At 30.0% G+C, this 13472-nt stretch overlaps 1 protein-coding gene across 1 annotated transcript; it reads left to right on the top strand.

Moving 5' to 3' along the window:
- Nucleotides 1–7282, top strand: LOC108767829 (choline transporter-like protein 1). Its single transcript, XM_018517897.1, has 15 exons — nt 1–75; nt 946–1059; nt 1130–1272; nt 1745–1829; nt 3212–3281; nt 3656–3764; nt 4120–4228; nt 4422–4541; nt 4625–4779; nt 5253–5351; nt 6113–6408; nt 6572–6732; nt 6802–6894; nt 6973–7065; nt 7155–7282. The coding sequence occupies exons 1-15, from the start codon at nt 10–12 to the stop codon at nt 7200–7202; spliced, it is 1761 nt and encodes a 586-aa protein (XP_018373399.1). The 5' UTR covers nt 1–9; the 3' UTR covers nt 7203–7282.
- The last annotated feature ends 6190 nt before the right edge of the window (nt 7283–13472 follow it).

Raw genomic sequence — 13472 nt, 5'->3', positions numbered from 1 at the left:
TCGTCCAAAATGGAGCCTTCGTCCAAAGTGGAGCCTTCGCCCAAAATGGAGCCTATGGACCCCACAGACTCCACGGTAAACGTTTTCACTATATGCTAGTTAAAAAAGGATCCACATATTTATGAATGTAGCGTGCCTAAAAATAATAACATTCATAAAGTGTTTATATTTCTCAAACACGCAATTCAAATTAATTCTTACATGAAAAGAAGAACGTTTTGCTGGAATAAAAATCTGTGTCCAACTAAAAATTTAGATAGACATAGATCTGAAAAAATTTCGTTGGCTTATCTAATTATCAATAATTATCATAGGAAATCGTAGGAAATTCAAGCTCTATGAGCAATGCTGCAAAAACTTTTGACATTCTAGCAGTCAGTTTGAGCATCCTATATAATTATTTTGGTGATTCAACAAACTTAATTTCAGATTTGTCTAGTTTTTAGATGTTTCAGCAAAACCGTCCTTTCAACGATTTTACTGAAATATCATTAGTTTTATTCATTAAATTAATCGATCTAATTTTTTCAGTAATAAATGTAATTGATTTGCAGCTACACATCTTCATAGAAAAAACGGTTTTGCTGAAATATTTATAAATTTTACTAAATATTCAAATTTGAAAATAATTCTGTTGGTCCATTAAAATAATTATATAGGAAGTTCAGGCTGATGAGTATGTTACAAAAAATTTTGACATTCTAACAATCAACTTGAGCATCTTACATAATTATTTTGATAGTCTAACAAAATATTTAGATCTATAATTAACTAAATTTTTAGATAAGTTCAACAAAACTGTTTTTTTCCGTATTGACTAGTACCCTTTTGTTTCTTTAAAGTATTTGATTTTAAATTTTTCATTTGTAAGCAATATAAAGTCTCTTCAAAATCTGTTTATTTATTTTAACAGCTTTAACATTGTATATAATTCTGCCTTTCTAGACACCTGATAGTCAAAAGTCGCTATCGAATAATTCAGAGCAGGTATTCGTAAAGGACCGATCATGCACCGATTTTTTTGTTATAATTATCCTATTCATGCTGGTGGGTGGTTTTGTAAGTAATATTATTCTGTTATCCGCGTCATAATGCCAATATGTTCGCTAAATGTAATTTGCACATGCAGGTCTTCATGATGACGAATGTGATGAAAAAGGGTGACATATACCGCGTGATAAATGGATACGACGATTATGGAAATGTTTGTGGTCGTGTAACTCCAGACGATCCGGAACATGAGGGTAAGGGTGCTGATTACACCCACAAACCGTAAGTGCACTTTGAAGAAATTGTATTAAATCAAATTTCTTTGCGATTCAGTCGTACAGTTCATGTATCAAAGACGGGATTTATGTAAAAATTTTATAATTTTCCTGAATTAAATGATTGACAATATTAATAAGACTCAATAAATTATAAATTAGTAAAAGTAATAGGGCTACGAGTCTGACTCGTAGCCCTATTATTTTTACTAATTTATGAATTAAATTACATAAATTAAGGAAATTATTATTAAATTAATTAAATAATTAAAAACTGTGTGTGTACACTGTGTAGTAGTACCTTTAAAAAAAATTAATGTAGTCTAGGATCAATAAAACGGCTAACATCATAATATAAAATGATATTCAATTCTCGATTTGATATTGACTATTTGTACTACTTTATATACTAAAAGATCTTGAGAATTGATCATATTGCTCATTGTCTTCATTGATAAATTCTATTCTGTATCTATTAGGTATCTCAAGATGGATTTGAATGTAACTGTATTCACGTACGAGAAAGAAGAAAATAATTTCAATATGACTCGATTATCGGTGCACGTAAAAAACCGTACATGCGTGAGGTGGTGTGCACAGGACGAGTTTGTAAAATTGAGTCTCGTTATATGTTTTGCTTTTCTGTTTGTGCTTTTCACATTAATCTAAATGACTGCTAGAGTCATGACTGCTAGAGTTGCAATCGTAGAAAGTTTCATGCAGTAAATATAAACTTAATTATTTTTTCTTCCAATTGTTTTTTCTAACAACAATTTCCGTTTCTCTGTCTCGTAGAATATTATTCCTAAAGCGCTGTATTAATAAGACAATCGACAACTCCACAAGTTTCGACACTAGTCTTTTCGGTGTAAGTGATTCTGTTTGTGAGCATATTTTTTGAGATTATCTTTTGTGTAAAAATTGCTAGCCTATTGTTTTGTTAGAATCTGATCTTAAATTTAAAAAAAGTGTCATTAGATTATTTTCTATTGGTGTTTTCCATTTTGTGCATGTTTCCGTTTACATCAATTATAAATAAATCTAGAATATGTTATTTTACAACTGAGTAACGAAAGTCTCAACGGTCTGGGCTGGATTTTAGTATATAAATAATATTTAAATAATATTTTCAGTATGAATTTACTTATATACGTTTCCAGTTCTGTAAATTGAACGCCGAAATTATTTTCTTGAAACGCAATCATAAGCCAAACTTCTAATATTAGCACACATCAATATTAATAAATTTCTTTTCAATTTAATTTATGATATTACCGTATTACTATACTTCAGTTCGGTTTATGATTGCATTTTAAGAGTGAAAATGATTTCAGTGCGCAGTTTACAGAAGTGCTGGATGTGTATATACATTCATATTTAGTGCTTAAATAATATTTGAGCACTAAGATCCAACTTAGACTGTTGAGGTTTTCATTACTCAGTTATATATTCACATTTGTCTTAAGACACTTTGTTTAAATAGTTTTTATTCCAATTTCCGAGAATTTCATGTCATCTTGTTCCTTGTTCTTATAACGGAAAAGAGTCTAATTGTTTTCAATATTCGAAATAGTAAGAGAAAATATCCATTCTGAAAAGACAAATTATGTGTACACTAAACTGGGCAATCATTTATTTTAAAATTAGCTCGGAAATAGTCTGTCTTAATTTGAACAATTTATGATTAATAACATATTACTTAATAACATATTACATTTTAAATTAAGCTTCAAATTAAATTATTTTAAATTTCTTTCTTAAAATTTATTTATTCTTATATATATGTATAGCGCGATTTGCCATGACGTGTCCATTAAAATTTGAGATAAACAGATCAATTCATTTTAAGATATTCAAATACAATAATTTGCAAGCAATATATGTTAAGTGTGCAGTATCTTCTCAATTGGATTAAATAAGTAATTAATCGATAAAACGTATTATTATTTCAGAACGCAGTTACTGATGTGATAATCGTATGGCGTGAATTGATTTTCCTTTTGCTTATAGCTTTAAGTAGGTATTCAGAAATAAATATCTATCATATGTTATTTTAATATCATACCATTTAAAACTTTCAATTTCTTGCTGTACGTTTAAATATAATTTCTCTTCCTCATATTTATCAGTTTATCTATACATATAAAATCTCAAGCATTTAAGAAATTCGATGATATTCCAAACAGTTTGCCAAATGTAATTGGAATTTGAAAAAATAGTATTTTTTTTATGTTAACAGAATAACCTTTTTATTTTATCGACAATTGATTCTTGAATATTAAATTTCAATTTTAAATTCTTACACTATCTCTCTCTCTCTCTCTCTCTCTCTCTCTCCGCGATACAAAACAGGAGCTTTACGTGATTGATTGCGACTGACGATTTTTCAGCACTTTCCGTCGGTATCCTGGTAGCCTTCCGCTATATGATACAATATATCATTTATGTCATATTGATCGGCACAGTTTTGACTTGCAACGGTGGCACAACGTACCTCTGGTAAAGAGAATTCTCTCAATTTTTAATAATTAAAATGATGTAGCAAATCCACATTTTAAATTGTTCAATTTAAAAATTTCTGCATGAATAAAATATCTATATAGAAAGAACAATTTTTCGCTGAAGAGTATTTAAAATTTTAAATAGATACAAATTTAAAAATAATTTTGTTCGACCATCCAAGCAGCTATGTTAAATTCTCCAGCACGAGCATCCTACACGATTGTTTTTATGTTTCGACAAAATTATTTTTAGATGCATATCTAGCTACATTTTTAAATAATTCAGTGAAACCATTCTTGTCGTGTATTTATTATTTATATTTAGTAAAATAAGTTTAATCTTTTATGCAAAGGCTAGCGTGGTACCAGGAAAAAGAGAGCGTGGAAAGATGCGAGATCTATGAGGAGTATTCCAGCGTGGAACCCTACTTTATCTACGCTACTATCATGTCTGCTGTTTCTGTAAGAAAAATCGTTATATTCAACATTATGTTTACACAAATTTTGCGGATATATATATACATATATATTAACATATAAGGCTATGTTCAGATTTCACTCCATCCTTGTTATTTACCGAACGTTAAAAAAGGATGACATGACGCCCGGAAAGCACTCGCGTGAGAATTCGAACACACTCTAATATGTTCCGCAGGTGATTGTTTTTCCAGTGGTTCTAGTGATGAGAAAAAGAATCAAACTAGTCATACAGCTTTTCCGAGAGGCGAGTAAAGCTGTGTATTCAATGCCGGCGTTGCTATTTCAGCCTATTTACGTAAGTATATCTCGTTCCATTTATATAAGTTCTGTTTATTTCATATGAACTGATCTCGCGAACGTGGAAATTCTTTATTTCAGACCTATTTGCTGATTGGATCTACGGCAATAGCATGGTTATACTGTAGGCTATGGATAAGCAGCGCCGAAAACGACGGTGGTAACATTGAGTTGATTTGGGAAAATGAAATCGAGATAGTTAATTCCAAGGAAGATGCATTTTTTATTGTATGGGAGCATATTTTTTTATCAACTGTGATAAAAATTATATTTCATAGAATAAATACATATTCACATTTTCAGTTATAAAGTGGGATCTGTTATCCAATAATGTTTTTGTGAATTTCATACATTTTGCCCTAAGAATATAATAATAAAATGAAAAATTAAAAAAGTTATAAATTTTTTTATATTGTATTTGAAAATGACATAAAATGTTTGACGGCGATTTGAAGTTAGATTAAAAATTATTTTCACGAGAAGAGATGACAGATTTATAAAAAGTAATTAAGATAAAATACGAAAATTTTTATTTAAACTACAAAATTGTAATGTTAAACAAATCATTATAATCATAAATCAAGTACTGAAAATGGTAATATTATTTTTTGTTTTGTATTATATATGTATTAATTGTTATTTAATTAATTTATTAAACTATATTTATTTTATGTTTATCTTTATAATAAATGGAATTAATTTAGGAAAGATGGTACAATCAATGTTTATTCATCGTGGTGTGTTCATTCTATTTGGGTTGCCAACATATGATCGTTGCTTGTGCTGTTGCCCAATGGTTCTTTACAAGGTGAGATCTTTATTAGATATACGAAGTTAAATATAAAAAATAGTCCTGCCATTTTTCGTCTCCAAAATTGATTTGTTTCGAAGGGAAATACCTTAATCAAAATATTATTAATAAAGTATTATTAAGTAGAATATGTATTATAAAGTAATAAAGTATTATAAAGTAAAAAATGGAGACAATTACTTTGATTAAGGTATTCATTCATCTTCCCTTTGAAACAAATCAATTTTGGAGACGATAAACGGCAGGAATTAAGTTTAACACCTAATAGAAAAAATAGCGTAATGAAAAGTTAATCAGTATGAAAAGTTTAATCTGTACGTCATTAGTTGATCAAATTATAGCTATGTATAGAAAAATAAAATGTATGTTTTTTTACGTACTCGAAAATACTGTTTGTCAACATACATATCGAGAAAATTTTCACGAGGCGCTATTAGATTTCTTGCTAATGATCTTCTGTTTATACAGAGTATTTGACGTTAGAAGGAACACCGCTTATAAGCAGATAAAGCGGACTAAACTGACAATACGTGCTTATTCGAAAATTAAAAAAAATTAAATCTCATTAATTATTGCGAAAATTGTAAAATAATACTGAATTTTTTTATTAATTGTCAATTTAGTCTGCATTATCTATTCATAAGTGGTGTTCGACCTAATGTCAAACACCTTGTATACTTACATGATATTTCAAAATATGTTATACTTTTTCACAGTATTGCATGAATTTTATAGAGGACTGCATTGTATTTTAACAGGGATAAAAGACGTCTCTCTTCACCAGTAGCAAAAAGCTTCGGATATGTTATAAGATATCACTTGGGTACCGTGGCTTTCGGAGCTTTAATATATTTTATCACCGAAATTTTACAATTTTATAGATTAATATTAGGTATAATTAAAGTTATCACAGCCATGATAGCTTTCATCCAAAAGTTTCTGAAAGGGTATGACAACTCATGCGTGAAAAGAATCTTATGCTGTTGTCAATGTTGTCTTTGGTGTCCTGATCGCGCTGTAAAACTTGCTAATAAAAATATTTATGTCGAAACAGGTAATTCGAAACAGGACATTTTTATGATGATATAAATATTTTAATTTTAATTTTTCATTGATCCTTGACATCTTTCTACCTTGAATATGATATATAACAATTAAAAACAAAAATTAAAAATATTTTTTTATTGATTAATGTACTAAAAATCGATGTTTTTCAGCCATATACGGATGCAACTTTAACACCGCTGGAAAAAAGAAGTTGCAGGTAACCAACAATTTGCGAGAAGCGGCGATTGACAGCGTTGGCGTTTTCGTCCTTTTTTTGGGTAAAATCCTCGTTGTCATTCTTACGGTCGTTTCGGGGGTATACTTGATACAGGTAAATTAATTACTATATTCATTTTTATATTTCAAATGTTTTACTAATTTTAATTTTATCCCTTTTCAGAAAAAGAAGGGGCTTAATCAACCTTGGATACCAATCATTCTCGCGGGGATATTCGCATTCCTGGTTTCGCATTGTTTTATATCAATCTATGAAGTAAGTGATATAAAAAGTAAAAAAATTTCAATGTTAAATAAATAATATAATCTTCATAGACATGTTTATTTTTTGCAGGTTATTATTGACACAATATTTATTTGCTTCTGCGAGGATTGCGAGAAGAATGACGGCATCAACCGACCTTATTTTATGAGCCGTGGTTTGATGGTTTGTATTAGCTATAATAAATGCATCAGCTTTATTACTTCTTAATCGTTATGAAGTTATTTGTATATAGACAAAAATCTTGTCTTCAGGAATTCGTGAAGAACAGAAAAAAATCTGTAAGACATTTGGAACAATGAGGTGCTGCAGCTACATAACAAGCATTAGACATTAAGAATAGATTTTTTTTAAATATATCAATTTAAAAAATTCGATGATCGGTCAGTATAATAAGCGATAAACAATGTACGTTGGAGTTCTTCATACAATGTTAACGGATGGTATTGTAATCATTTAGTTATTGAGTTAAGTTTGGATAGGTCTGTTGTAACATATACTTTTTATTACAACTCAAGTAATGGTAACTTTGATTCTCTGTCAAAAATTATTATTCTTTGAAAAAAATTAATGTATCAAATGAAAAATTAAAACCCTACAATCTTAACTAATCAAGTTAACGGCGCGCGTTTCTGGGGACTACATACGTAGTATATAAATTCACATAAGAATCATACATCATATTCTGAGAGGAGGAGGTCTGGGAGACATCAGGCACCGATGGAGCAACCTTGTGGTAAATATTATTTTTTATTTATGTAAAATTAACCTTTTTTTACTTGTTTTTAAGTCATTTTATTTGACAGTGATTTAAAAATGATTATTTTTTAATCATTGTTAAATAAAATAATTTAAATAATTATATATCCTATAAAATAATTATATATACTCTAAAGTAATTTTCAATTTCAATAATTACACAGCCACACAAAAAAAACTTTTTTTCTGATCTTGGGGTCTGACCATGTTTACTGTATGTTTTTGGGGTCGCTGAATCCGAATCCGAGGTCTATTTAACCCCATCACATCAGGATTTTGCCATAATGTAAGTCAACTCCAATAATCACGTATGTCAGACTTTTATCTTGATAAGTACGTTATTTTAATTTATAACCGCGTAACTCTGGTCATTGCACCTTTCATTGCAACAATTTTTCTTTTGTCTCAAGCACCTGAAACATACTGTTGTGTCCTAGAAACATTTTCACCCGAAAAGTGTCTATTTTTACGTTTACTCATGTAATGTGAGTTTTTCAAACATTGTACTGTCGGCATTGGCGTTACCGGATTTGGATGTACATCGCGGGGAGGTTGCACGATCGGGTTTTGTACATCATGTAGCCTTTAAAAGGGCTGTTTGGAAAGCTGGGGATAAAAGGAATATATTACTTCAATTGTTCTCTATTTTCGAGCTGTATCTAGTTCTTTTCTCTTCAAAAGATCTATGCAATGGATTTCTTTTACGCTTATTGTCTTGTTCAAGAGTTTCTCTTTTGAGCATTCAGTAAAAATCTGCCAGCATATTAACGTCCCACCGTCCCTGATAGCGAGTTTCCATAATTTTAATTTCCTGGTGAAAACGTTCGCCCTGCTCTTCACTGAATGGAGACTTTAGTGAAGAGCAGGGCGAACGTTTTCACCAGGAAATTAAAATTATGGAAACTCGCTATCAGGGACGGTGGGACGTTAATATTCCCAGGTTATAACCAGTTTACTGGACGCTGTACAACTCAGACGCCTGTTAACTATATATAAATACGCGTATTCGACAGACTGCCATAATATTATTATATGGTATATGTATACGTAATTGTAAGTATAATATATAACCTGCCAATCTTGGCCACGTTGTAGCATAATATAAGATTTGACAGAGATAGCGCGATCTATCTCATATGTAAGCGCGAGGATGCACGCATTTTTTTTTTTAAGATAAGCATTTCCGAAGTGCCGAATTAACGACGTTAGTCGCGACAGTCTCAATAATGTAAAAATTCGATGTGTAAACGAACGCGATATTTATTTAATTGTTGTATTAACTTTAGCAAAGCTAGTGGTGTTACCACCGATTAACAGATCGACTGCGACATGTTCTACAGATAGCACTGTATGTTGTCAAGGCGGAGGCATTATTATAGCGACGTTATGTCGCTTGTGCCTTAAATATGTTTCGAATGTGCCAAATTTTATATGAGGCACGTACTGAGTATATTGACGCCTACTGTAAAACAGTACACAACTCACGGCACCCTCAACTTTGCAGACAATATAACTGCTGCAGGGCCAATTTATGAGCGTGAAAGGCACGCTGTGCCGCAAACTTACATATCTAATATCGTATAAGGCAGCTAATTGGTCGGTTGTTGATCGATAATTAAACTCACATGTGAGAATTCGTTGTTTTACATTTCCATCGCCGACAACGTATCACGTATATAATGTACATTAAATGTCATAAGTGTTCTGATTGACGTTAATTAAATTTCGGACGTCTTCGCGAACGCAATTCATCTTCACTATTATGATATACAGAGAACCATATCATTTTTATTACAGATTTTATGATTAATTTGCTGTTACTTTATCTTTTCAACTTCAAAACACGTACAATTTTTGAATAATTAATGACTAAAGATAAAAGATTTATAGCAAAATAAACTTCACATTCGAGAGAAAATAGATGATAAAGTCATAATATTTTAGTTGTTTTAATGTGTTTTATCTTAATCGATATTTTTTTTTTATTTAATCGTATACAAATATATACGATTAAAAATTGAAAGAGATAATCGACAATATTTGATATATATTATTAGATACTACATATTATTAGATATTTAATATTTTTGATATCTCAACAATTTCCTTGAATTAGCTTGAAGAACTATTGAAAAACATGTGATGCTTCTGTATATCATGATAGTATTTGTATTAAAGCAATAAAAAATATCAGATATAATAAGAATATAATTATTGACATCCGTCTTTTATATGTTTTTTATTATAATCTATAGATGTAGATCGATATAATAGAATCGTTTTATACAGCATAATTTCAAAGACTCCCTTCAATGTAAAAGTTATTTTAATTGTCAGGGACAAAACCTGGTACAATGAAAATTCATCCACATATAAATATCTGGAAATGACTCATTATATTTAAATGATTTCTGATGTATAATGCCAAGAAACAATCCAGAAAGTACTCGCTTAGTGAATTATATAGATATTCGTATGACATATAACGTCTATGGTGTAAGTATGCATACGACTTGCTAGCCTTTCAGTAATTATAATACTTTACTGCCAACCCTCCCCCCACAAGTATTTCTTCACATACATGGCAATTGTATATACATTTTATATAAATTTTAAATAAACCACGAAATATATTTTTGTTTATTTTATAACGCAAAAGTAGTTCCAGCAAAGTTAATTTTTAAGAAAGCCAATATATAATACCGGCTTTTTGCAATATCTGACGTGTGATCGTAAAGATTTTATGTGAACCAGTATATGTCCGAATAAAATAAGAAATATCTCGCAAACTATTGATTTTTAAAATTTCTTTATCCTACTTTTATATACCGAATAATATACAAGAACAATTAATTTACGAAAACAAGCATATTTTATTTAAAAACTAAGAGTGATTTAAAACTTCAGAACTCTCCTGTTTATTTAGAATAAAATCATGTATATCTCTATTGACATCTTTTTTTGAAAATAAATAACTTTTATCTAACAATAAAACATTTCTTGGAAATAAAGAGTTCCTTTTTCCATTTGTTCCAAAACAAATTACCTTCCCTCTCCCCTTCACTCTCTCTCATTATTTTAAAAATATATCTACATTTTATATATATATAACATGCACATACATTCGTATCTCGAATATCACATGTACAAATCCAAATGAAAATAACAATTTCGTATTTTTATAACACATGTACTTTTTGATGTTATATAAATAATCTACAAATGACCAAATCTGAAATTATTATGCAATATAACTCAAACAATTACTATTAACATTTGTTGTTCTACTTATTCTTCAAATATATGTATACTCTTCAAGTTAAAAAAAAATAACGGAAATCTTATAATTTCCCTATGACTCTCCAAATCATAAAAAATCCTAAGAAATCAAATAATAATGTTAAGACATCTTTATGGAAATAGACGCTATCAAGATCCGCACTGATTAACATTATAATTTGATCACGCCTCAACAACTGCGTTACATTCCCATCTCCCCGATTCTAAGAATCTTCAAGTTAAATTGCATCAATAATGCGTTTCCGCATGGTCCCATACGTGATAACGACCTTAAACGAGAATAATGCGACGATACCACGTGCAAGGCCGACACGAGTAAGCAGATGAACCCTCAAGCTCAATTTTCTATCTGTCATTCGAATAATCACGTTTTTAACTTTGGTTGCATTATTTCCGACACGTACTGATGGAACCCGTATGAGTTTTGAACAACCACGATTTGCCATATGTGCCGCATTGAACCCAAAGGTAATCATCTTGAAAAACTCGATTTTCCTCACTCGATGTCACAAATAAAAAAAAGACGGTACAAATAAAAGAACATCATTCAGTTACTTTCAATGCTTTTCAGAATATTTTTCATACACGCACTATTTTTAGAATCTTTTTCAGAAAGTATCTTCCGAATCAGTCTATTTTCAGTCGGTCTAGGCAAATCTTACTGATGCCAAATTTACTTTAGAAGATCGAGCGGCGCCGTCACCATGTACCTTTGAAATTAAATTATTATGGCGCATTATTGAGCGCCAAAAAGACTTTTTTTAACACTCAAGTCGAAGCGCAAATATTCCAAGAAAATCTGATACACATATTAACTAATGTATAATATTTTCCCATTTTACTTTTAAAGAAATAAAAATACAAATCTTGTTAGAATCAAATGTTTACATCACTATAAATATATGTCTCGTAAAAAATTCAATATTTGAAATTGCATATAATTCAAAGTAGTATTTCTTGAAATAATCAAGAAACAGGAAAATTAATGGCAAAAATAGTTCAATTTAGTATTTCAAATTATTTTCTACAAGCAAATATTTAACGTTTTGATTTTTTAACATCATATTTATTTAATACTATTTTATATGTTATTTTTTTATGTCATAGATTAAAACATATTATTATAACATAACATAAATGTACGTTTAATGTAGCTTCAACGAAATTTGACAACTTCCAAACATGTTCTTAATGCTAATGTATTCAGTTTTCTAAAATTGATGCACCCTAAAAATTCAAATCTCAAAGAATTTATATTTGTGCACACAGAATTATGATGCAGAATGTAACAAGAACAAAAAAAATATGAAACTTCGGAGTCGCGTTGAGTATCTGGAATGATACTAAGACTTATGTTCATAAACACAAGAAATAATTTTTCTAATTATAAATAATTAAAAATAAAATGTTCTATACAATCTATACTAACTAAATTACTAAATTATGAGGGACTGAAAACAAATAAAGAATTATATTTTTCTCTTGTGTTATAGAAATAAATACACGTTACATCTGGCCACTTCATGTCGTTTTGTCGAATTGTTCCCTTACTCGTCGTTATACGAACGTGCTTCTGGACCGAAAATAAATGCTCGCTTCCTGTAATGCGAGATCGCGGCAGACATTTTTCAAATGATACAAACAATCGTTTCGGTGGGATTCGAAAATGTTAGTTAATTGCGTCCTATGCATTATTTTGTTTTGTGACATGCAAATTATACCCATGACCGTTTTATCATTTTAGATCCCCTCGAAGTGCGGATGCGCTTCAATTGGCATAATTTAAGCACTGTTAGATTTAAAAATAACCAATAAAATCAAAGTTAATTCGAGTTTCATATTTTTCAAAATAATTTTTTTTATGAAAGTTAAAATCGCCATTGTTGACTCAATCTAAAGTTCTATTTCACGCATAATGTGCATAATGCATCATTTATCCTTGTTTACATTTGCTAAACGATTTCTAGCGTCGTATCTCTGCCAGAAGTGGGCATATTTGAAATGCAATATGTATTTAGATACAATATGTATTTTAAATACATTTTTATTTTATTAAAAGTATTTTGTATTTCAAATTTGAATATTTTTTTGAGAGTATTTTGTATTTTGTATTTAAATGCAATTGTTTGAGTATTTTGCCCACTCCTGCTCGTAGATGTGAAAAATGATGCTTGTGTCACTAATTGAAAAGCACCCATATTGTTTGGGCCGAATGTTATCATGTTTAGTCCCCTTTTTGAATATACGAAATGTAGTTACGGACCGTGTGTTCACAAGACGATGCCGCCTACTTTCGATATCGATCGGATCAAGGAAGCGTTAATCAGTCTTACATCTATGTTCTAAGAGAATTCCCTACGATTCTGTAAATAGACACGGAAAGGTAATTTGATTATCGCGATATTAAAGTTTAATTTTGATTGAGACCGTGTCAATTTTTAATTGATGCTATCTTGCCGATGATGGTTAATTCAACGAGGTATAATACTGCGGATGAAACTTTCATGTAATTG

The sequence above is a fragment of the Trachymyrmex cornetzi genome, unplaced genomic scaffold, assembly GCF_001594075.2.
Source record: "Trachymyrmex cornetzi isolate Tcor2-1 unplaced genomic scaffold, Tcor1.1 scaffold73, whole genome shotgun sequence".
In the NCBI taxonomy this organism is placed as follows: Eukaryota; Metazoa; Arthropoda; class Insecta; order Hymenoptera; family Formicidae; genus Trachymyrmex; species Trachymyrmex cornetzi.
Note: the sequence above shows the minus strand (reverse complement) of the source record. Positions and strands in the feature narration are given on the sequence as shown.

Coding starts and splice junctions, on each gene's coding strand:
- LOC108767829 (XM_018517897.1), top strand. CDS start 10: ATGGAGCCTTCGTCCAAAGTGGAGCCTTCGCCCAAAATGGAGCCTATG. Junction 3,765..4,119: donor GGTGGCACAACGTACCTCTG/GTAAAGAGAATT, acceptor TTTTATGCAAAG/GCTAGCGTGGTACCAGGAAA. Junction 6,733..6,801: donor CGGGGGTATACTTGATACAG/GTAAATTAATTA, acceptor ATCCCTTTTCAG/AAAAAGAAGGGGCTTAATCA.